The sequence below is a fragment of the Phaethon lepturus genome, unplaced genomic scaffold (assembly GCF_000687285.1).
Source record: "Phaethon lepturus isolate BGI_N335 unplaced genomic scaffold, ASM68728v1 scaffold31683, whole genome shotgun sequence".
Lineage (NCBI taxonomy): Eukaryota > Metazoa > Chordata > Aves > Phaethontiformes > Phaethontidae > Phaethon > Phaethon lepturus.
The window spans coordinates 1-25,539 of NW_010531790.1; the positions used below are offsets into that span (position 1 = coordinate 1).

At 45.1% G+C, this 25,539-nt stretch overlaps 1 protein-coding gene across 1 annotated transcript in view; it reads right to left on the bottom strand.

The window, feature by feature from the left end:
* Positions 1–6,152: 6,152 nt before the first annotated feature.
* The window catches only part of BIN1 (bridging integrator 1), a gene marked incomplete at its 5' end in the record, with an annotated part of 37,267 nt that continues 17,880 nt past the window's right edge, over positions 6,153–25,539 (bottom strand). The window contains 8 exons of the mRNA XM_010284670.1: positions 6,153–6,895; positions 10,324–10,425; positions 11,838–11,948; positions 12,692–12,784; positions 16,343–16,366; positions 18,185–18,292; positions 21,148–21,276; positions 25,350–25,500. Of these exons, the coding sequence (XP_010282972.1) occupies positions 6,788–6,895; positions 10,324–10,425; positions 11,838–11,948; positions 12,692–12,784; positions 16,343–16,366; positions 18,185–18,292; positions 21,148–21,276; positions 25,350–25,500 (826 nt within the window). The remainder of the gene's footprint in view (positions 6,896–10,323; positions 10,426–11,837; positions 11,949–12,691; positions 12,785–16,342; positions 16,367–18,184; positions 18,293–21,147; positions 21,277–25,349; positions 25,501–25,539) is intronic.

The following is a 25,539-nucleotide window of genomic DNA, read 5'->3' on the forward strand; positions in this document are numbered from 1 at the left end:
TGGATGGTCTATAACAGACTCCAAGCAGGACATCTGCCGCCTTTGCTTCTCCCCTCATCCTTACCCACAAGCAATCGACTTGGTCATCACAATCGTTGATTTCTATACAATCAAAACACTCCCTAAGATACAGAGACACCCCACCGCCTCTCCTTCCATGCCTGTCCCTTCTGAAGAGCTTATAGCCATCCATTGCAGCACTCCACTCATGAGAGTCATCCCACCATGTTTCTGTGATGGCGACAAAGTCATAGCTGTCCTGCTGCACAATGGCTTCCAACTCCTCCTGTTTGCTGCCCACGCTGCGTGCATTGCTGTAGATGCACTTGAGCTGGGCTATCGATTTCACCCCCAACTTCGGTATGCCACCCCTAGGCTCATCTCTAGGGAGCCTGGTTTTATCCCCTTCACCCTTCGAATCTAGTGCAAAGACCTCTCGATGAGGCCCTTCAACTCATAAGCAAGAATCCTTTTCCCCCTTGGAGATAGCTGCACTCCACATGCTGCCAGCAGGCCCGGTGCCATGTAAACCGCCCCAGGGTCAAAAAAACCAAAATTCTGCTGATAGCATCAGCCTCTCTAACCTGGTGTGTTTTCCTATTCCTTTCAGTGTCTCCCCCCGCCACTGAAGGGATTGACAAAAACACTACCCGTGCTCCCACTCTGTCAACCAGTTGCCCCAGCGCTCTCAAGTCTCTTTTAATCACTTCTGGACTTCTTAGCGCAACCTCATCGTGGCCAACCTGCATGACCAACAGCAGGTAGTAATCAGTGGGCCGAACCAGACCAGGGAGTCTCCTGCTGACATCTCTCACCCGGCCCCAGGGAGGCAGCAGAGTTGCCGGACCAGTTGGGTCTGGTCGGCATATTGGTCCCTCTCTACCCCTCAGGAGGGAGTCACCTATGACAATTACCCTCCTTTTTCTCTTAACAGAGGAAGTCTTGATGCGTGGGGCTGACTGACTCGCCCCAGGCAACCCCCTGGATGGACCTTCATCAAGGTCCTCATGTGCCTGGCCCTCAAGTTCCAGAGCCCCATACCTGGTGTGTAAGGGCAGCTGGGACGGTGAGGGAGGCCGGGAGGGGATTCGCCTGCCGCCCCGAGCAGGGACCTGCTTCCATTCACCCTCATCTCTTAGGTTCTCTCCGTCTGCACGGCAGCAAGAAGGCAGGGATCCCCTGATGCTCGTGGAACCTCCACCTGCTGCCTCTGCCCCAGGGACGGCCGGGTGTTAATGGTGCCTGGACAGACCAAACCTCTTTGAAGCTACTCACCTCTCTGAGGAGAAAGAAGCCTTGAATGGTTTCAGCTTCTTAATATAAAGGGGGGGAAATAAGAGAGAGAGAAAAACAGACGCAGGACTTAGGATGACACAAATTATATTTCTGAACATCGCGAAGAAACAAAATGGGACAAATCCATCTAGTAGTTGTCACTGGAACTGGTGTCACAGCTCTGAATACAAGGGGAATTGTTCAGCTTTGTTTAAACAAAACAAAAATTAAAATATTAAAAAAAAAAACACTCAAAACCCAAACATTTCTCAGGTCATTGTGGTTAAACGCAGAGACTGAATTAACAGAAGGAAAAGAGATTGCCAATACACTGCCAAAGTCACTTGATTCAGTTAAAGAGAAGCAATAAGCCCAGGACTGCATCTGGCAAGTTTCAAATAGGGGCCATCTACGTGAAATGCAGACTAGGGCCGGGATTAGCGAAACACACTGTAAAAACAGGTGAAGGAATTATAGCCATAAGACACATCAAAGTACAAGCTCATACAGAGTCGTCTTCACAGCTACAGCTTCTCCCTTTAGTTTCACAACCAAAATTTCTGAAATGGCCTTCTAATGCTCAGCCACCACACACCAGCTACAGACCCCAAGCTTCAGAAGGGCTGGTGGCACAATCCAGCCCTGAGGGTCAAACAGGACCCCTTTCCATCAGGAGTGTGTTCCTCAGAAATGTCTAAACCAGAGCATGCAGTGCCAGGTGTGATGGTTCCTGTGTGGCAAGGAATAGCTCCCTTTTGGCAGCCCAGAGAAGAAAAACTGTTGCTTTTTTCCCTGATATCAGCATTATCCAGCCGCACTGGATAATGGATCCGTGGATGGACATGTTTGTGCATCTTCTAGCTTTGCTCTTCAGGCTGGTGGGAAGTGCCCTATGCTACTGTCATCCTCAAAGAGCATGGGAGAGGTTGGGAAGCAGGAGGAGCGCAAGAGTGGGGCCAGATGCTCAAAGACACAGAGGCTACTAAAATCAGAGGCTACTGCAGTAGAAGCACACAGGTCTTGTCTGCAGAAGGGCAGTAGCTCTTCCTAGAAAGGGCTGAGACACACCTCTGTATCCTCCAGCAAAGGTTGTTCACTGTTTTGGGGTATGGACTGCACAGCATCCAACTGTTCTACAGTAGTGGCAAGAGAGCATTCAACCTGTGTGGCACAGAGCAGGGAAAAGGAAACTCTGAACTCCATGTCCTTTGCAGGAGAGACACACATGTTATTGGATTGACCCTGGGCATCTTGACCACTCACGTTTTGTTCTTAGACCTCGGTTCCCTGGAACTGAGAGGTGAGGCAGTCAGCACATCACTCCAAAATGTAAAAGATAATGTACCTCCTTAGCCTTGGGCCTTTTCCCTTCAAGAGGCTGTTGCAAAACTTAACTGAGCCAACATCCCAATTCCAGGCAGAATATGGAGCCCTTCCACCTGCTCCAAGTCATAAGAGAGACCTCTTTGACCTGGAGGTGTTCGCCTTGGGACAGGAACGCTCCTGTAACTGTGAACGAGGCTTCGAGGATTGTGACAAACAGATCACAAAGCAGGACTAGCTCTGAGCACCTGGAATGAAGCCTGCACAATCCCTTTGACTGCAGCACCTTCACAGCCCAGAGACGTGAAGGTGGTAAAAGCAGACAGCTGAGGAATGCCCATGGAAAGTAGCACAGAGTATGCAGGCGTCTGCCTGGAAAAATGCATTCATCTTTACCCTGGGACCTTTCCCTAATTCTCTCTAATGAAGACACGTTACTGACATTGCTGGGATAGAAAAAGGGAGAAAAAGCAATGCCTTATTTCTTTCTATCAGTTGGGCAAATGATAATTCCCACTGCACAATGGGATTAAGCTCAAACTGAAGTAGCGTCACAAATCTGTGACCAAACTGAGACCAACAGAGCAAGAATGTCTCTCTAAGCCAGGCTACAAAACCAGTCAATGGCAGGGGATGAGAGATGCTTTTATTGTTTACCCAGTAAAACAATAAAGTGGAAGATTATTAGATAGGAAAACAGCAGCTTTGCTGGGCCAGATACCAGGTAATCCCTGAAATGTGTCCAGTGTCCAGTGGAGCAGAACTGGGCAATAGGCTTCTTCGGGTTCTCTTCAGTGGATAATGTGTTCACCAAAAAATGCGGTTTAGGGTTAACTGAAACCAGTCAATAGATTAAGAAAAAGAGGCAAAGGCAAAAAGACTATTAACATTGAAACACTTTCTTTCAGCATTTTCAAAACAGAAGGTTTCACATTTTTGCTTCAAAGCAACTTGTTATAGCCCAAGTCATAGTGTTTTTCAGAAAGTGAAAAAGCAACCCTACAAATTAAATGCTTTATTTTGGTTTGAAAGGATTCTTTTTATGGTTCAATTTTTCCCTTTTTCATTTCACTTAGGAAAAAAAAAAAATTGTCTCAGGTCACCCTTAAAACTTTTTTCCCCAGATTTTTCAGTTCAGCCTGCAAACTGAAAAACTACTGTGGGCACAGCCTACTTGGGAGTTTAGTGTCCCCCGTTCTATTTGAATCAGTCCTAAGCCAAAGAAAATGGGAAATTCATTTCACCAGGTAATACCAACCAGAATCAAGGTATTTAGCTGATGTAGAAATACTGAACATGTGAGGAGTTGTGGCTGTTTACAATGGGCTGAACATAACCCAGGAGATAAGAGATCTCCTAGCTCCAAAAAACATTGCCATCTACAAGCTTCCTGCTATGCCATCCTACTCTCCTATAAGGCAATGTGTAAATTGTGGGTCCGATCCTGCATGTGAGACGGAGATATGCTGATACCACTTATTTGTGAGCAATGCAAGATCCAGGTAACCCACCCTACCTGCTCTAAGCAAGGGGTTTTGGGGGTTGGGATTTTTGGGTTGGGGGGGAAGCAAATGGAGAGAGTAACAACATCCTCCCCACTAAAAATGTTGGAGCATCACTCACATGACCTGAAAACAACATCCCTTTTTTGCAGAGTGTTACCACTTCTGCAGGGACAATACAGTACTGGATAGTTGCTTTGCAAGCTCAATAAAATGAAAAGGCCTTACACGGATTTTTGTTGGGACAGTCACCTGGTTCAAACACAGCAGAAGACAACAACAACAAAACCAGCAAAAGCCCCACAATAAATTAGATATCAGCACAGTTTTCTAAATGCTCTAGAACAATTACTTGCAAGACAAAAAAAAAAAAATCACAGCTCTGGTATTTAGAATCTTGTCATTTTTTTAAAAAACAATAATCCACAGGTTTTGCATAAAAATAAACATTTTAAGCTGACAGCATTATGTTTATTGGATCAACCCGCTTTTTAATATATATATTTCTAGGTATATTTAAATGTATATTTTTTCTATGAATATTCTTTAAAGGAATAATGGTAGTCACAAATACATAAAAATAGATATTTTGGGGAAAAAAAAAAGAGTAATAATAAAGACAACCCTGGTGAAAAAGGGGGGAGGGGAGGATATAATCAAATGGGGCCATATTCTAAAGCAATGGCTCACCATACTATAACTTGTGGATTCCAGTCCTTCTGTATTGTGAGCAGTTACTCCTAAATACTATTGGGTTTTAAGTGATGTAAAATATAAATTCCTGCGATTTGTTATTAAAAAAAGAAAAGGGATTTGACTACATAGGACAGATTTTGATGCCTGTTACATTGCTGGAAGTAACTAGCACAGACCATCTCCCAAGCTGAAAGCAGGAGGAATTCCAGCAATTCTTGCACTTATTAGAATGTATTTTCTGATCAAAATCTGATCTGTCCCTCTGAACAAAAATTTTTTTAAAAGTCCACTTTTGCCTTATAGTGTTTTTTCTGTTGTCCTACAAATAATCAAAACAGATTGCAAAAGGTGGGATTTTCAGTAGTGTGTGTCAGCATTCTGTGCATCTTTGACAAAAGCCAGCTCCTAATGGTTAGGAATATTTTTTCAGATTGATCCTGTCCCTTTACAGCAGGAGGTAACCTCACTGTTAAAAATCCCTTCAAGGCAAAAAGATCATGGAGGGGGGCAAGGGGGAAAAGCCATAAAAATTATAATAGCCCAACCTGCTTGCCAGCTGCATCAGTATTCAAGTAAAGTTTAAAGTACCTTTGTGGGACTTCAGAGTCTTGGAGGGTGAGACCGGCTTATTTTAACAAGTGTAACACACACTTTGAAACAGCCTTGTCATCTGCTTGTTTAAACTAAAAAACAAAACTCAAAAACAAACAGGAGCAAAGGAAAGGTATAGGAAAGGTCTGAGCATCAGTTATTAGACTGCAGAGTGTCTTCTTGACACTGACACTTTGATATTCTGGCCTTCCTTTCTAATTCATTAAAATATGAAGTCATGCAGCCATTTTAAATGAGTATTTCAAGAGTCCAGTTTTCATAGAGGTTAACTTCATCACCAGCATAGCACCGGAGAAAGCTGATCTAACAATATTTCACTTACAGAACTCTCCAAAGGAAAATAAGAAATACAATTCCACAAATAACAATGCCAATTAAAAACACAGAAAGCAATTTGGTTTTGCTTAGAATGTCTTTCAGAAGAAAATTTTTCTGCACTTCTCTCTTTCTTTAAAAGCAAATTTTCTAAGCAGCCAGATTGGAGAGCTATCTTCCATTCACATGAATCTAAGCTTTTCTGAAATCGCCTACAGGCTTTTGGAGGCAGAGGATTCCCTCTCCTAAATTTCAGAGCTATCTAAACAGCATCTGCTTGTTTTGTCTTGTTTCTCCTCTTGAATTTGTCCATTCCCCTTAGCATTTCACAGGCCAATACTACTGCGAGAATTTAGGTATCTGCATTTGAAAGAACTCTGGACCAAGCACAGCGTCACATATTTCATCTTCTCCATGCCCCTTCCATGTAGTTTCTTCTGTCCTTACATGTACAAAATCACAGTCTGTGTAACATTGTTTTAAAGGAAGAAAATAAAATACACACACGCACACACACAATTGTATTGGTGAACACTATACGCTAAATATTTTTTTCAACAGCATAACAGAAAGTTTGGCCTATTGTAGGTTGAACATGTAGAGAAGGCTGAATTTTTACGGTTGCCATGCAAGCCACCTTCAAGACAAAACAGATGAACCCACCCAAGAGCAAATGCAGCTTCTACTCTCAAGCTGTTAGACAAATACTGCCTTTCCAGGGATCAGACTGACATCTCGCATATTCAGTCAATGCAGTATTTAGAGAACTACACTGAGCTGCTTCTGCATCAGTCCTCTGAATCCAAATGCTGTTAAAACTAAAGGGGGAAGAGGGTATTTGACTTGCCTTATTATTATTAACATGTATATATTTTGATAACACTTTGAATTTCAATTTACTTCTGAAACCTTGCCCTTTGAGAAGAACACACCCTTAAAGCTGACATTTTTTTTCAGGCTTCCGTTCCTTTAAAATTCTCTTTTCATTTTGCTGTTCTTTTTCAATTATCTACCCAGAAAACTTGCTTTCTTCCAGCAGAAATGCAGCTGGTGGGCTTGGGCTTTCACTGCACCCGCTCTGTGAAATTCTCTGGGAAAACTCCTCGGCATTGGTCAAGTTCCTTGTGCTGGATCCAGTCAGATTCCTTCACACCCATCAGCCATCCTTCGTCCTAGAGGAGAAGATAGAGATCAGATGCTTGAGGGATAGATGCGAGTGGGGATTTTTCTTACAGAGCACAGTCCAAGGAGGTGTCAAGGCATATAAAAGCCATGCTTGTGGTTGGCTTGGACACAATCCAGGAAGAGGGTGGCGGAGAAGGAAAAAAAAATGCTTTTGTTCACGTTTAGACAGGGAAAAGGCTACATCCCACCATAGTCAGTACCAATACTCCTATCTGACCCAAGTGTCTAGAGACAGTGAAATTGTAAACAATTGTCAAGTGTAATAGAAACATATCATAATTTACACCCACTGAAGCAGGGAAGATTCTGCCAAAGAAAGTCTCTAGAGCTACAGGATGGGAACCACCTACTCCGTCTTTCACTATCTAAATATGAGGGGTCTAGCATTCTCCACAGTCAGAAGAGAGACAGGAACCTCCACAGTGTAATTCACCTGCTCATACTGGAAAGGATGAACCATTTCTTGGAGGTGCTCACCCCCTGATCTGGTCACAGCACCTGGGTGATTAGCAATTTAGAGATCTGACAGGCAAAATGAGTCTTACTTTGCTGAAAATCTAGTCTACAAGAGCTAAGAGCTGAGGAGCTCAACCCGTCTTCCCAAAACCCAAGAGGCTGTTCGGCTTGATGCAAGATGTGGTTGACAAAACTCACCGGCCTGTGCTATACATGATATAAGACTCAAGGTCTCTCACAAGGGTCCTTCGTAGCCAGCAAGCCTATAGATCTATAAATGGGAATGCAAATGGAGTCCTGTCTGGTAGAACCTACTCAGGAAGAGAACCAGACTTCCTACCCACTCCCTGCTCTCTGCAGGGTGTCCAGCACCAAGATTTCTGCTCCATCTGAAGCACATGAGGGAGACAAGTCATTCAAGGTGACAAGGCTGCAATTCTTGTAGCTACTCTATTTGCTGCATGCCTTTGAGCTGCCACCATGGAAGCACCCTTTTGACATGCAAATATACCCACTCATTTGCAGTGGGGCAGCCTGTGGGTTTTGAGAGATTGCAGGATGAGGCAACGGAACTGCACAGGGGACCACCACCTCCAAACTTGACAGCTTCCTCTGCACCCACCCCTCTGGATGAGCACGCATCAGGCTCATTTAGAGATACGTCATCACATCCAGCTACATAACTTGCCAGGGCAGAAATGCTCAGGCAACCAGATACCCTAAGCTGTGGGGAAATGAGGCATGCATGTGTACAAGTTCACATAGTTGTTCTGACACTTCTCTTTTCCTGGAACTTGCAGGAGTTACCTGGGTATTTACCCAAGGCCAAGCAATGCCTCCCCTGAAACTTTTTCTTTAAAAACATACTTGCACAGTGCAGGAGTGATGCAGCCCTCACCAGGGGTGATCCATGGGGCACGTATTGCTTTCCACTGACATTTTGCAGCTTCTGCCCTCTTGTCCTGTTTTCTGCACATTTCATGTGGCAGCAGCTCAGACCAGCCACTGTACCCAAGTTCCCTGTCCCTTGCAGGCTGTACTGGGTGCCTGCAGGCTCAGTTAGCCCTTGGTGCTGCCTTAGATTTGAGCATTCAGGAGATGTCATGGGAATGGCATGGGAAGGGAGCCCATCTGCAGCAGCCAGCTGCAGGGCCTGAGGAAGGACTGACATGCCATAAATCAGAAAGACAAACAACTAGGCAGAAGATGCTGGGCCCAAGTGTCTGGAAGGCAGCTTTCAGCTCACAGCATGGCAAGCAAAAAGCTCATCCATTTGCACACAGCGTCTGTGCCATACAGCATGCATCACGCCCACCGCATCCTGCTATGAAGGGTCTCTCAGCTGTAGAGATTAGACATGAGGACCCAGATTGACCCTTGCCAATTTTGAACCATGTCACTTGAAGTGCCAGCTTAGAAGCATTGCTGCCCTCAACCCCTTCTTCTATCAAGAAAGATGAATCCAGGCCTGGCTGATGTACCTACAAACTGACATCTCAGCTGCAAGATGGGGACATGGACGACGGTCTGTTATCCTAAGCTTCCTCCACTCACGTGCACAGTTCATGCACATGTTAACAGCCAATGTTTTCTGTTAGGGAAATGAGCTGTAGCACAGGATACACTGTAGGAGGGTTAGAGGGCTTCAGTGCAGCTACAGCATCATGTTAGCAACACTCAGAGCTCACCCTCTGCAGCTTGGAGAGTCTCGAGTTCATGGCTGTTGCACCCACATCCAGCTAGAGTGCAAACATAGGGCATTGAAAAATTCCGCTCCACAAACGCCATCTCCTACCACAAAAACTAGGGGAGCTGCCATGCATTTCCCATCCAGAAAACTTTCTGAGAAAGAAATGCTCACAAGTGCTTGTGCAGGGCAGTCCCACTCAGTCTTGTCTCCAGAAGGAATCATTGCCTCTTCCCATACAACCCTTCCCCCAGAGCACCTAGCTCTGCGGGAGCTGCCAGCAAGTTATAGCTCACATTTCACAAGCAGCAGCAAGATCTGCCTTCCTAATTCACAAAGCCAACAGCTGAGCCACAAAGAGGATCCACATCTTTTGTAGCCAGTGAACTACATCACCTTCTCTTTACCCCTTGTTGAATCCAGATCTTGTCTGAACTTGGCCAAACCCAAAGAGCTGGTGACTACTGAATCAATTTGGAGAATTCCCTTCCTTTTCCAAACAAAAACCTGGAGATGTGAGCATGAATTTTATAGAAATCACCACCTCTCTCAGCCAAAGTAGTAAAACTGCTGCAGACTTTATCAGGTGGAAGGCCTCAAACACAGCAAGTGAGAAGGATTTATTCAAGGCTTCTAGAAATAGTTCAGATTAAAGAAAAACATCACCAAGTAAATTCAGGTTGGAGATGGACAGCAAGGCTGTTCTCTGGAGCTAAGCAACCTGCTCCAGCAGGTTCTTTGGTTCTGCTGCCATCTCCTGACCAAACGCTGTCTTTTAGAAATAGGTATTTCTATGCTGAAGTGCAAGATATCCACGGCAAGCTGCTTTCTCAGAGCTCCAGCATTTCTCAAAAGGGGAGGAAACATTGTAAGCCATGGGTCACTCCTGCCAATGCCAGTCTGCACCGCAGTGGTCAGAGAGAATGGGCACCAACTTTAGGAGCAGTGAAGAGGCAAACTATAGGCTCTGTTGGGCTCCATGATCAAGGAAGTCATTGCATTGGCTCAAATACCCTGACAGGGACAGAAAGCCATGGCTAGTTCACATGCTTTATGCAGGATAACATGTCCATTTTCCAATCACAAGCAGAGTGCTCCTCTGTTGCAGGAAGCCAACCTCAAGCTCAAGGACAACCGGCCCTCCTGCCAGCTCCCAGCCACAAACTGATGGCTCTGCACCCAGCCAGCCAACTGTTAGTGGAAGAAGCAGCAGCTTTGGAAATCCCCTTGGCTCCTCCCAGCCCAGGCTCACACCCTGTCTTCCCCACTCACCTGCTCCTCAGGGTTCTCAAATGGAATCACAAGCACCACATCCCCAGCCTTCAGCTGCAGCTCATCACTGTCAGTGGCTGCATAATCATGCATGGCCTGGACCTGTGGGGAGAGGAGAGCTTGGGTGAGGCCAGCCTTCTCTCAGCCAGCTCTGTAATGGGTGACGAGGTTTTCCACTTCATTGATTCACTGGATGATTCAGGTTGGAAGGCGCCTTTGGAAGCCGTTTGATCCAACCTGCTGCTCAAGGCAGGGCAAGCTTGGATTACAAGTGCCACATCTATGGGAATAACCAGTTCCCTTAACCTAATGGCTACACGTTTGTTCATACAGCCCGGCACACAGCTTGCCTTTGCCACAAGGGCATCCTGGTGAGTGTCATTCAACTTGTTATGCATCAACACCTCCCCATCCTTTTTAAGGAGGATTGAATTCTCATGGCATGGGCCTAAAAACCTCGCAAGATAGTAAACCTGTATTTGCTCGAATGGTGCCCTGTATTCTTTTTGCAGCTGGACTTCAAGAGTATTAAAGATTATAGGCTCCCATCCCTGTCACAGCAAGCAAAGAGAGGAAATGTAGGGAAGAGTATCAGTTTGGATCTTTGAGTTATTGTGTCCTGCCATGTTTTCTCTTTGGTATTCAGCCTAATTCCTTATCAACATCTGGGTTATAGCTTCTCTCTTTCATATACCACAGCTCTCCACATCAAGCACTACAGTCTATAATGCTGCCTGTAACCAGTCAAAATGTTATGAGCCTCCTATTGTTCTTCAGGGTTTTGTCACTCTTCTGCTTTCAGTAGATCTTCCAGAAAAAAAAAAAAAAAGATGCATGGACCTGACTAAAGCAGAAGAAAAGCATTCCTATAGCAGATTAAACAAAAAAAGGAGACTCTCTTTTCTCACTTTCAGGGCATGATGCATCTGTGCTGTCTTGCTACCATATTCCATTATGCATGTTAAGTTTGTGGCCTATCCTCACCCATAATCACTCCTTCCTCCACACCTTTGAAACAAGCTACAAGTGATCTTTGGCATATTCAGAATACCCACCATATTTCCCTGTCTGTTCCTGTATTTTTCTCTGTTCATCTCAGCTTTCTAATTTCCCCAAACATGAAGTCTTCTGTCCCTACCGGTGTTTCCAACTCTTCTTCATTTGCCACTTGCATCAAAGTTTAACCTTTCCAGTTTGGAGCACAACTTCTTATCTACTGCCCAGAGTCTGTGACTGACATTACCATACCACCAAAGAAATAACTTCAGCAGAGAGGAGGCAGCGTTTTGCTATACAGCACAGACAGATGTTTTGGCACCTGTGCTCTTATATAGTCCTTTGAAGCATCTCGAACTGCATGAAGCTGGACTGCTGGGGAGGAAGGTGTATCTTTCCCTCGACTTCCTTTCTCCCTTTCAATGAGGCACAGCCTGCAGCCAGGCTGAGCGAAAGTAATTAATTCCTTACAGGAAAAAAGTCACCAGGAACTTAGTGCCCCACCACCACACACTCACCTTGAACAGAAATCCTGGGGGCATATCAGCTCTTTCAGACGAAGCGCCTCCTTCCACGGTACCATTGACAGTAGCAGGGAAAGTTTCCACAACGACAGCAGGCAGAGAGCTCTGGTAGGCAGCAGCAGCCAGGGAGGGAAAAAAAAGCCATTGAGAAAAGAGAATCCAAAATTGCAACTCCAAGTCCTCCCTGGAGGATCCACATCCCAAATCTACCCATGTTCAGCAGGTTTTCCCAGCATGCCAGTCAGTGACAAAAACACCCCAAAGGACAGCAGAGGCAGCAGTGAGCAGGCAGGAGAGGTCTGTTGTCCCCTGCTCCCTTTGCTTAAGGCTCCCATGCACTGTGGTCACAACGCTATTCTTGTAGAGCTGTCATGGAACAGACAACTTGAATGTGACAACAGCCTGTAGGAACCAAGCTGCCATGAGCTGGGACCTACTCCAGTCCCCTAAAAAAGTGGCAGTGTCAGGAAAAAAAGAGGAACCCTGGATATTCAGAGGACACAGGCAGAGCCCAGAGGACAGGGTAGGTAAAGTAAATAGCAAGCAAGGAAGAATCCAGCAGACAACACAAGCTTAGCACAGCATGGGCTGTGGGCTGGCTTTACAGCGTGGGTGAAGAGGCAGTTCTTTTTGTGGATCTTCCAGCAGAACTTTACCATAAGCATTATGCAGATAAAATGCAATGGCTAAGTCTGGCCTCTGAATAAGATCATTCTAACTGCTGGGGTGGCAGGGATGTGTGTTTCCAAGCAGCCACACATCTCGCTTCCCAACCCAGCCTCCCACATCTGCTGTATGACAACGGGATGTGATGGAGAAAAGGGACTGCTGTCCCTCAAGGTTCTTACCGATCCTGAGTCAGCTTCAGTTTTAGATGCTTCAGCTCCAGCTGCTGCTTCTGATCCAGCTGCTTCAGCTCCTGCATGGGCTGCTTCCGCAGGCTGCAACACAAAAGCCAGCCAGGTGGAGAGTTATGCTCATTACAGCTACATGTGTGTGCAGAAAGTGCAGCCCAGTCTGTCCAAGTGCTCTATGCTGTTGACTGCTGCCATCTGCTGACAAATAGGTGAGAAACCGCACCGTCTTGCTGGATGCCTATCTCCCTTTCTCTGCAACCCAGCGAAATCAAAGCAAAGCCTGCATTCCCTCACTCCAGCCACGCAGCAGACAATACTCTAGAGGAAATCAATGCAATGCCAAAAATTCTGTGCAACTCTTTCTTTTCACAATCTAAATCACAGACCAACTTTACCGACCCACAGTATCTATTGTTACATACAGAATGCCCACTTGCACATGAACACAAGCCTGCTTGCATGTGAAGGGACAAGCATCTTTCAACAGGCTACTTCCAAGGATCAACAATCAAGGAATACTTAAGCCTTTGCATACTCCCAGAAACAGAAGATCATGGTATTAATGTGTCCAGATATGGAACTTAGTCTGGACCCAGCATCTACGTGACATCAGCACTGATTCAAACTGAACTGAAAACTGTACTAACTTTCACCCAGTTTGATTTTGGACAGGCCCAGAGAGTCATGAATTTGGATTCTGCTGTGCCTATTCTATTAGTAAGAATTTGCTATGAATATTCCACGTGGTGTGTGTGTACACATGCACACATTCGTGTTGGTGGAGAGGAGAGTTTCTAATGCACAAAAGCTGCCACCACCCAGAAGAAATATTCAGCATCACCTACAAATCACTGCCTGGCAGAGACTGTTCTAGGAAGTCTGGGGACAGGGGTTTCTGTGCACACAAAAAAATTTCCAACTAAACATCTCTGATACACTTTCAGCAGTCCAAGTTTTTGTTCTCTCTTGCCTGAAGTCAGGTTAACTCTGTTTAACACAAAATGAAAGATACTCATTTGCCCATCCCAGAAACCACAGCAACGCAGGCAGTAAGTTGGATCTGGTAGCATCAATGCTGCTGATGAGCCCCTTGGGAGACTGGCCAGGCAGCATCTGGGAAGACTCCTGACAAGAATCTCAGGGGTCTAATCTGCAGCCTGAGTGTCTTCATGGTCAGTCTATACCCATTTGTTCTCTATACCAGATAGCACACGTGCCTCTTTGCAGAATCTAACCAGACACCCACTTTATACTTGCGCAATAGAGATTGCTATATAGAGATTTCCCATTTTTAATATATGAATAAGCCAGCTTTAGCATGCCTACATGCCGCATACATTTGGTAAACACACGTGCCCCTGAATACAGCCACGTTCAAAAGGCGGCCTTCTCCAGATTCCTTCGTATTGCAATTCTCATACTCCAACCCTACAAAAGCCCTGTGTAAAGCACCAACCATGGTTAACTCTTAAGTCCACTCCCATCTGGCTACTAGCCACACACTGGCACAACGCTCCAAGCAGTTTTCTAACAACAGCAGCAATAACGAAGAAATAAATCTTTAACAAAAAGCCATTAATTTACCTTCAGCTGCTCCAATGGTGCCATTTAACACATGCTTTCCTCTCCTATCACCTCCTTCCTCATGACTCCCCATAACCATGTCCACAGGCCTATATTGCCAGAGGATATCATGAACAGCAGTTGTTCCCATCCTGCGGAGGATTCCCACAGCAGCTTTGGGTGGTGCTAAGGTAAATGTATCCATATGAAATGCTACAAAGGCTCCTCCTTTTTAATTAGATTCACTCCCAGGTTGCTTTTTATTTGGATTCAGTGAAACTGGAGCTGGGACAGATGTCAGCCCAATTCTATCTGGCCAAGCATGAGTTTTATGTGGACAAGTGAAAAGGGAGCTCAGCATGAGCTCCTTTTATAAAAGCAGCTAATTTGCAAAAACAGTATTTAATAACCAGAGAAATTGAATCTAAATTAATCCCCTGGATTTCACTAAAGGCCGTTTTCATGTCAGCTACTTATTTTTCTATTTTATGTACCTGTTGGTATCCCAAAGCCTATAAAAGCATTTACAGTCATGGCAAGATACTATAGGGAGAAGAGGGAGAATTGCTCACTGCTGCTGCCAGGTTTGAAAGCTTTGCTTATGCCAACAGCAGCATCATACACACCAAATGCAAGATTCCTCATCTGCAGAGCTAAGCAACTCTCCTGAGCAAAAACACCACAGAAGGCTTGAAGAGCAAGAGGAGGATTCCCCAGCTATGGAAGTTCTGCTCTTTAACCATGTATGATATGCCAAAGTGAGAACTGGCATGGTGAGAAGAGCTTGTCTAGTAGCATTCCCCAGTTGATTAAATTGTCCTTATGGTGAAATCAGTTTCCAGGATGGGAGAAATGGCCCAAAACACTTTTTACATCCCAGACTGTAAGCACAGCTCAATCAGATACAGTCATTCCTCACCCCTGCCCATCCACTTCAAAGGCACGAGATCTTTCCTTGCGAAAAGAGAGACTTCTTTTCTTTCTTAGTAAGACAGACTGACAATGCACATACAGGGGAATAACAGATGTTAAACATTGATAGCTAATACAACACACAAGGGAAACATCTTTCTTCACATTACCCAAGCTCATGTGAAGGAGAGTATTTGCCACAGTGAGTCCTTAGGCCAGGCTCTCAGCAAGGGTTAACTCATGTCCTCCCAAGTACTGACTCAAAGTGGTGATCTGGCCCTTGAGAACAGAAAGGTTGGCAGGATTTGATTCCCCAGCATCAGCCAAGGATGTGTGCTCACATCTACACCATGGAATATAGCCAGCTCAAGTAGCAGGCTTGAGTACCCAGACCAAGCATCTTCTCTCCGCATTGCTGGAGATTTGTCCAGAGGGGCTCAGAAGTAGTTGTGCTTGAAATATCCCCCAATGGGCTAATCTGCAGCAATCCGAGACCTTCCCAGGCTCAATATATCTATAGGGCATAAATGAGGGTCTGACTTTGGTTCAGATGGAGAGCATGTGTAGGGACTCCCTCGTCAGCAAGCTCCAAAACTGAGGTTGAGGCAAATGCCAGGTAAGTCTTGGGCCTTAACTTTCAGCATAGACATAGGCTGAGCTATTTCACATCAGCCTTTCTTGCAACAATGGTCAACAAACAGCAAACGCCACAGATAATGCCAAACATGTATGTGAACCCAATGGCACAGGCAGTAAGGACAAGGGGCAGCTGAGACATTTTTGCATTGCACACAAGACCAGCAGGATGTACAGAGCTTAGGAAATATCGGGGGGTGGAGGGTGAGGATGATGCCACAGTGGGATTAGGTTTGAGAAGAACATCACAGCATCATGCAAAGGGAATGAGTGAGTCAGCAGGGAAAGGCAATGTGGTTTTGTGGTGGTGGAGATATAGGTTTCAGAGTGTCAGACCTGACTTGCAAACATGTGGCTGCCCCTGGGGTTTCACAGAAGGGGCCAAAGGGGGGTCAGCAGCACATGGAGCAACTTTGGCTTGGGGTGTGCAGAAAGGAAAAGCAGTGAGGGAAAGGAGACAGATATGCGCAGAGATGGCACTGGCACATGCACAGTACATGATGAGAGATGAAAGCCGTATGAAGTTCTTACCTCCCATAAATCCCAAGGTAAAGACTAAGCATGTCAAAGAGCAACAAAAATAAAACATGTTTATACGTGATTATTTTGGTGAGTACAAACATTACAGATGCTGATCACACTGAAGCAGACATATACATTCAACAGCACTTATCTCTGCAGGTTTTCAATTTTTAAAAAAATATTTTTTTTTTTTTTTACTACCTTAATTTATACACCTCTCCCCACTGCACATTCAAATTTAAGTACCAAGGGAAGGCATTTGAGTGAGGGTTGTTTCTACCTCTGGTATGAAGGGAGACAGCCAAACCACATTCAGTTATCAGTGGCAGACCACATAGTGAGGAAAAAAAACAACTCATGAGTTTGTGGTCCGTCAGTGTTAATTATGCCCCCACATATCCACACCCAATAGAGTTAGCATGATTTCAGAACAAGACTTCAACCGGTGTCTTTGAATCAATAGTGAAATATCTTAACCTCTTTGACATAGTGCCTACCCTACAGGAAATAAATTTGACTGCTTTGAAAATTAGATGGTTTTTGCTAGGTTTTGGACTGTGTTTACCGTTAGAAAGTACTGATTTCAGTCTCTTTCTTTTAATGACTTCTGAAGCTAGTAATAAATACATTAGAACACCAAATATGCTATTGCAGTTTTGAAAAACCCACTCAGTATTGCTTGCTGGAAAGGTAACAAATAATTCCATTTTAAGTGAAATTTATACTCACATCCTACACCAGTATACCAAATTATCCAAGTTATAACGGGTGATTCAGGAGAAAAAAAAAATCCCAGTAAACAAATTTAAAAGAAAAAGCTTATCCTGGCATGCAGCTTGTTCTGTCAGGCAAGCAGACACGAAATGCCAATCTGCCCACTTAAAGTTCCAGAAAGTGGTAGCTTGCCATATTTGTGTGTATCAAACTATGATAAAAACTAGTATCTTGCAGATAGAGCATTTTAATTTAGAAGACTCAAATGCCTAATGTTTGATCTCTCTCTAGTAAGAAAGGTCTTATCGCTACAAAAATCTGTAGGCTTACCTGACATGATGATACTGGAGAAATACTGTAAACATCCCAGTTATGTTTATTACAAATTTTAATGGCAACCACAAGCAAAATACAACCATTTAATACACATGAAATGGAAAGTCTTGGTGAGGGCAACAGACAAATTCAGGATGTGCTTCAAAGCCTCCAGCCACTTAGACACAAATGAAGCGCAGTCCACCTGCCTCTGACAGCAGACAGGACCAGGCACAGGCAAGACCAGAACTGGGCATCTTCCTTTTTGATACTGCACTGTGCAGCACTATGCTCAGGGACGAAGCTACTTCTTAGCTATGAACAGAGGCTATGCCAGACCCCGAAAAAGAAGGGCTTCATTTGAATATACATCTACAGCTTTATTCACCTGAAGTAACTGCAGATTATCAGTCTGTTTATTAAAAATCCCTTTGAGAGCAATTTATAGCAGAAGCACAGAACAGAGGCCGAATTCCCATCCACAGAATAACAGCTTAAATTCATATAGCATACAGAGGATACTAATCTAGGGAGGAACATACATTAAGTTGAACAAGTTGTCAATCAGTAGATCAGAGCAAAGCACAAGCATCCCACAAACACATAGTGCCAGACTGCAGCCTGGCTAATAGCCACCTGATTCCCACTGAACCTGTATGTCCAGCAGGGAAGACCAAGGTGCCCATCTGCAAGGCACAGGTCTGGGCACCCAGGTCAGCCACCCACAGCTCAGGTCCACATATCATTCATGTGGGTGGAGGCTACACCACACTTGGCAACAAGTCAGTTATGAAGGGAAAAGGAATGGTGACAGGAACCAACCTGAGAGGCAGGTGTGGGGGTCTTCCCCACAGTGGCATCTGGTTTAATGGGATCAAAATCCAGATCCAAGAGGCTGGCTCCCTCCTGGAAGGGCCCAGGCACATCGAACTTGGCAGCAGTGAGGAAGAAAAGCAGTACGAGCATTAGACACACACACACGTTCACAGCAGAGGGACGGTATGTGAGATCCAGGATCGAAGGCTGCAAGCGCAGAAGACATGGTGGCAATGCAAACACCTGATGTGACTCCTGACTGCTTGGTGCCTATAATCACAGGCGGTTCACACGGGTGCCACTGTACACCATACCTGAGCCTTTCTTTTCCACAGGACTCATTCATCTTCTCACCTGGCCAAATGAGCTGACATGGTGTAAGCACCTGACCTGCTGCGGTCAAAAGGATTACTGCCACTGTTGACTCAGAAGGGCTTCTATTTACATCTATTCCCCATAGCTCATCCAGCCGCCTTTGTACCGAAGGCCCAGGGAGCCTTCGTCAGCCACATAAAGAGCCACAATCCATACAACTTATCTCAGGAACATGGATCCAGGCAGTAAAAGACTCAAAATTCTGGAAGGCAAGTCTGAGGGACCTCAGAGCTAATTCCCAAAGTTACTAATTCCCTCCTGAGACAGAAACACAGAATATGGCAGCTCACCCTAGCAGAAGGATTTGAATTACTTCCCAATCCAAAAAATGCTGTTTCAAATGCTTTCCATGTCAAAACATCTCAGAAACATGCAAACACAACTGTTCTAACGAAGCCTAAGTTTGAAAAGCTTTGCTACTTTCTTCAAAGTCAGCAGAATAACTCCCTTTGACTGACCAGCGTTCTAGCTAAAGAATGATGGCACATTCACTGATACCATTAATAAAACGGTCACTACAGTCATTAGTATTCAAAACTGAACTATCATTTCTGGTTTTTAGATTTAACCTAACCACTCCAAGACACTCCTTTCTACTCAGCTTCAGAGGAAGCTGCTCTCTCCAGGAAGTCCAGGAAGATTTGTCCCCGTTTCCACTGACCTCCCAAGCTCGCTGGCCCTACTGTTTCCGCTACCTTTCAAACAACACACCAAGCCTAGCAGGTTGGTCTCCACAGTTATATCATAGCTCCACCATGGAAAAACTCCTGGAAAGCAGCACAAGACACAATTTAAAAGAAAGTCTTCTGTGTACAACCCATATCATCATTATCTTCACCTCCTCTAACTTCGTCTTACTCCATTTCTTTTATAGACTTTTCCTTCCCTTATGAACATCCTTGGCTCTTTTTGAGATCCACAGGCATGAGGACAAGGAACCAAGCTCTCCCATCTCACAATAAGACCTGACCAGTATGCTAAACCCAACTAGCATTCTATTACACAACTCCAGCATATCCAGGCCATCGGAGAGGCTCAAACCCCAATCTTTAGTTTTGTTTGGTGGTGGGACACCAAAGGCTCCAGTCATGGAATAATTTTATCTGCCATTCAAAATTTACACGCAATGGTATTTACCCAGCTCTGCCACAGAACAGCTCATTGGAGCTAAGACATCTGACAGAAATGGCCCTGGGCAACATGGTGAACGCTAGTCACTGTTGGTGCTTCACAGTGAAGATTGTTCTGGCAACCAGAAGCCTCCCTCAGAACTCCCATTTGATTGAATGTCACAGCAGATCCCATCCTAGGTCAGGACACTGATCAGGTGTAGAAGAGTATGTCTGGCTAAGGGCTGGTGTTCACATGGAAACACATGATACAAACTATGGGGCAGACAGAGCTGTCCATTATGATACAAGAGAGGGAAGCACAGAGAATGATAGAGGGCTGCTCAGCTGCCTGTGGTCCCCCCCTTCCAACACTGCTGTCAAATCATCTCTCTGCAAGCTTTATCTATTGCAATGCAAAACCTGACATGGACTTCCTTCCCTCCCCGCTCCATCTCTGCTCCTCAGCAGCTGGGTGGAAGGTGGCAAACCAGAGGCAATGGAGCATCATGATGCAAGGGAAAGTTAGGGAATGAGTCACAGATGAGCACTCATAGAGACATTATTTGTGCTTTAACAAGCATTTAGGAAAAAAAATATATATATATTTGTATATATATTAAAAAAATGTAGATGCAGGTGTCTCATGATACAGCCAGAAATCTGGTCAGGCTCCTATATGCATAAGGACTGCCATTCTCCAAGATCCAACACAGAATTCCCCACCTGCACATCTTCTCTTGCAGTGATTAAGTCAAAAGGAAAGTGAAGAGGAACATACATAATTTGAAAATGTTTTTTCCATTTTCAGGGCTTCAAAAGGCACCATGTGACAAGAAAGAAATATTCTTATAGAACCGCTGGCTGGTAAAGAGTGACAGACTGCGTCAGCAGCCCTGAATTCACAGTAGGCACAGCCCTGCCTGTCTAAACTGGAGGCACCTATTCTCTGCAAGGAGAACTTCATGCAATTTCTGTTGGCCTTTCCTGTGTGGGTGTGGGCTTTAAAAGTTACCACAAAGCCCACGTGTGAAGGTACAGAGAGCACAAAACTGCCTTCTCCCAGAACTGGCACAAATACCAGTGTCAGCGCTTGGCGACGTACAAGAGCAGAAAACACATGCCTCATCCACACCCAGGATGAATGGCTCTGGAGAGAGCATATCATGGGATATGAGGAGAGCCATAATCCATGTGCATTGCTGCTGAACAAATGCAGTGATTACTTTCTGGTATCTTCACCAGTTGCATTTCTCCTATGAAAAAAAGCTCTCAAAGGGAAATGTGTTGGTCAAAGCTGCCTTCTAGCCACCCTTCCCTCTAAGATGGCCTCCTATCTATCCCTTTGCCTTTTGAGGTCCAGTCCTGAGCTTGCCTTCCTCCTTCACCTGACCAGGTTTCATGGCTTGACACCTCCAAAGAAAAGAAAGGTCAAAAGGAAAAGTTCAGAGGCAGATAAATAAAAGGCAGGGCATAGCAGCTAACCTGCGACGGGGTTGTCACACTTATCTCGGGCACAAAATTGTCATCAAACAGACTGATGATGTTCTCCTGCTTGATCTCCTTGGAGGGGGTGACTTTTGGAGGCGGAGGCACCGGAGGCCCTTTCCTCAACTGCATGCAAGTGAGCACACGGCCACAGCACAGACGGCGACACCCAAAAAAACCAAAGACAGGAACCAGGTTAGCCACAAAAACTGAAGGTGGGGGAAATCACAACCACAGGCATAGAGCAGGGGTCCAGTCAACTCCATCTGAAGAGAGAGGGAGGGAGGGTAAAGGGCTGAACTGAAACGAAACAAAAAACCAACCACACGCCTCCAGAGAAGGTTTGGCATCATTAGTTACACTTCCGCCATGTGCAAGTTTCCCTCTGCAGAGGAGAAGCGTAACACAATTAATATGCATTGACAGGACATGCATACATAATTAGAGCATGTGCAACCTTCAAAAGAACCACTGGGAAGGGAACAGATCAATTACTGAGAATGCAATTCAACAGACCAGGCCAGCACTGCCTCCCTTTGCCGTACTTACCATATCTAAGTGAACGAGAGATCAGACTCAGTTTGTCCTATTATGCGTAGATGCCCAAGAGGACAGATTCTGATCTGCCTAGTACTGGTTCCCTGATGCATCAGTTATCAGTGTACCATAACAAAAGTTGGAAGGAGCTCTTGGTTGCTTCTTATCACTCCTCAGTTTTAGGCAAAAACAATTCAAAATCCTGAGAAGCCATGACTGCTGCGGGCCCAACTCTGCTCTCAGTTTCACCAATGAGCACTGACACTAAAGAAGTCACAAGTGTTTCTCAAATAGACATCCTAGAGAACGCATAACAAAGCCTGACCCCGTGACTGTAACCTATCCTAATACCCTCCCCATCATGCTAAAAGACAGCCTGACACTGCATCAACAACCCTATGGGAAGCTGTGGTAAAGCCTCCCTAGATCAACCCATCCACACCCTCTTCGCATTTTCCTGTGCCCAAGGCTCAATGCCCATTTCTAGATCAAATCAAACTTTGCGAAGATGCTACTGTATTGGAACAAAGCAGCCATACAAGTTCCCAGCACCTCAGCCATACTCAGGAATGACAATGCTTTCCCTTTACAGTGATGTTTTAGAGTTACTTCTCATCGTACCTAGGATCCCAAGGCAGCAAGACTCAGAGACCTGACAATGAGCATCCAGTATATCAGTGTCAGGCCCAGTTCTGAAACACAGCAATCCCTGACTCCTAGTCCTGTACTCACACTCCTCCAGCATATAACTGAGCTCTACAAGGCATTTATTCAGATTGCTAAGGATATGCCCAGTTTTCTACTGTGTTAATCTACTTGAGAGTACAAGTGAGTATGCAAACACACATTTTCCACTGAATAGCTGGCTAGGGGAAAGAATGGAAGTAGTGTGTTCACTCACAACTTTTCACTGTTTGCAGAAGGTGGTGTGTCCATATGCCCTGAGAAGCAGCCCTTCCTGAAAATACCCTGCTTGCCAGTTGCAAGAAGGGACTAGAAATTTCAGGGAAAATCTATTCTCAGAACAGAGCCACCATCTGCAGAAATTACAAACTCTAAAGTCAAGAATATCCTGACTCTTCGGCTATTTACTTCTTTAAAGTAGTCAGTCTCCTTCCTTCCAATGCATTAGTGCTTTGGAGACCACAACTTCCATGGTATCCAGCATTACCTCTAACAGCAGTCTAAAACCACATCTCAAAGACAACAGGATTGCATACTGATGTTGGGTTATACCTAGAAATTCATCACCAAACAACTTTGCTGCCTAAAATAAAATAAATCCTCTAAAAACTTTCTGCTGAGTTGGATCCCACAGAGATTTATCTGTCTAAAAACAACAGTTGTACTGATTTCAGAAGTGTCATTCAGTGGTGTAACTGAGAGCAAAAGTCTGACCTTTGAAGTTTCACAGACCCTTGAAGTCCTTTATCATCATCATATTACTCAGTGCGGAGAGCCGATAGCAGTCACTTCTTCCAAAAGACAGAAATTAGCTGTTTGTGAGAATTAAAGGAGAGTATGAGAGCTATTTTTTTGGTATAAGGTATAGTTCAAAATTTAGTTAGTATTTATTTGGTCTCTCTTTGCTGTCTTCCTCTCTACAGCCTCTGCTTATTGTTTGCATTAGTATTTCAGACAGGAAGAGGCCACAGACTTGTACTTGCTTGTTGCTCCATGCTCCTACAGAGGACAAGGGCCCCAGCCTCCCTAGGAAGACTCTAGAATAAATCACTTACCAACAGGTCAATACTAATGACACCAGTGAAGCTTTCAGTATTAAAGTCGAGCACCATTGAGAGTAGACCCTTGCGTTTTCCAGTAGGCTGGCAAGCCGACACACACTTAGTTTCTAGACTTTATCCCTACAGGCACCAGGCTTGGCTCTGAGTACTAAACCCCAGTCCTTGTCTTCCCTCCTCTGGAGCCAGCTCCATCTCTTAGCACCTAGTACAAAACTGGAGTGAAGCTCTTGTTCTTCACTGTAGTGAGGCCTGGGAGAATGAATTAAATATAGCTCGGCAAAGAGCTGCCAGGTGGTGGCAGCGTTAGCTGCAAATGCCATTTCAGTCTTGCCTGTGGCCCATCTGAGGTTCCAGCCAGGGCTGCGCTGGAATATCTGCTTGCTCGACAAGGGGTGCCTCTAGACTCATTCCTGTGGGCAGGAAGGCAGCAAGTGGATGAGCAAGCACTTGCAGCCTGGCAAAAACAAGGCTTATGTGTGCTATTTAAAGGAAAGGGAAGAAGCCAAACTCAGCAAGACAAGTCCACAGGCAGCGTGAGCAAAATCTGCAGTGAACAGCTCAATAAATCTGTATGATTTCTCGTTCCAAGTTTCAATCAAGTTATAGCAATCTCTGGGGCGGGGGGCGGGGAAAAGAGAGGAAGGCAATTCTGGATAGTCGTGCACTATCCTCTCCCCCATACACGTACCCTACTCCAAGGTCCTAGCCAGGGTGGTGGCTAAGCTGCTCTAGGCTGTGCCATGCTGAGCGGTACAGAGTCCCTGGAGAAGTCCTGAAAAGACACTGCCAGGTATCCGCATATCTCACAGGGCTGGAAAAGACCCTGTTGCCAATGTACAAACATCCTGGTTTTGTCCCTACTTAATCCTGAAAATCAAAAAAACAGTGGAGGGAAAAATATTGTGAGATGCTATCCAGAGACAGGAGACAGCCTACACCCCAGGCCTGGATTTGGAATCGCACTGCTATAGATGACAACAGCAAGGAAGTTCTGGGTTGCATCAGTCACTTTTTAGCAGCAATAGATTTTCTCTTACCAGTTTGGCCAGACCCCTCTCAGCTTTAATTCTTCCTGGAAGACTCCTCCCTGGTGTCCCACTTACTGAAATGCAAGGATTGGCACCAGACATAAATTTGGCCTAGTTACTATTTTTCCTTACTAAGCTTCTCCCCCATGCAGCAATAGAGGGATGGGAAGAGGAAGTAAATGTTTTATTTTCCTTAAGTCCCAAAGTAAAACATATCTTATGATATGCTGAGCAGCAGGAGCTACATCTGCTATTTCAAACATGCTGCTGGGTGTCTTCTGTGTAAGGAAAGGACTAGCAAAGGCCACATGGAAGGTATCAGACTCCATATAATGGGCAGCCTTCTTCCTGGTACCCACCTGTTTTCTTCATAGCGTAAGAATATAATGCCTTTATTTTTAGCACAATATTTTACCTTGTGATTAAAGTAAAACATCATGCAAAGTACAGATGTTCTCACTGTCCTCATCAATATTAAACTTTTTTCTTTGAACCTTCCTCAGTTACAGAAGTTCTTGGGAAGAAACTGGACCATCAAATTCCACAGGTTAATTCAAATGTAAAAGAACAAACTTCCTCGCCCAGCTACAACTCCATCCTCCCTGGATCTTCTCGGCCACCCTACAGCAAAACATATTACTGGCCTTCCCCCTGCAGAAGCATTCAGAGAGCGCTGAGTTCTTCCATATATAATATAGAGATGACCAATGAGCAACTTGCATTCTCGGGAACCTCCCAGGAACCAGTGAAGAACAACTGTCATGCCATATTGTCTGTGCTCAGTAGTAGAAAGAGGTTCAAAAAAGCAACTGATGGATGTCTTTGACTCAGAGCTTGTGCCATCAGTGGTCATACTGCAGAGACATGGTCAATGTCATGGGGACACTACCTGAGATGGTGACTTTGGGATGCTTGCCCCAGGTGCTTCCAAAGTGGATGGTTCCAGCTCATGGTTGACAGTCTTGGTCTCAGGGCTGGTGATGGGAGATCCATCTGGTGGAGGCGAGGGGCTTTTATTTGCTTTCACTGGGGTGCTGTCACTGAAGGAAGGGGAGAGAGAAAGGGAGAGAAAGGGAAAG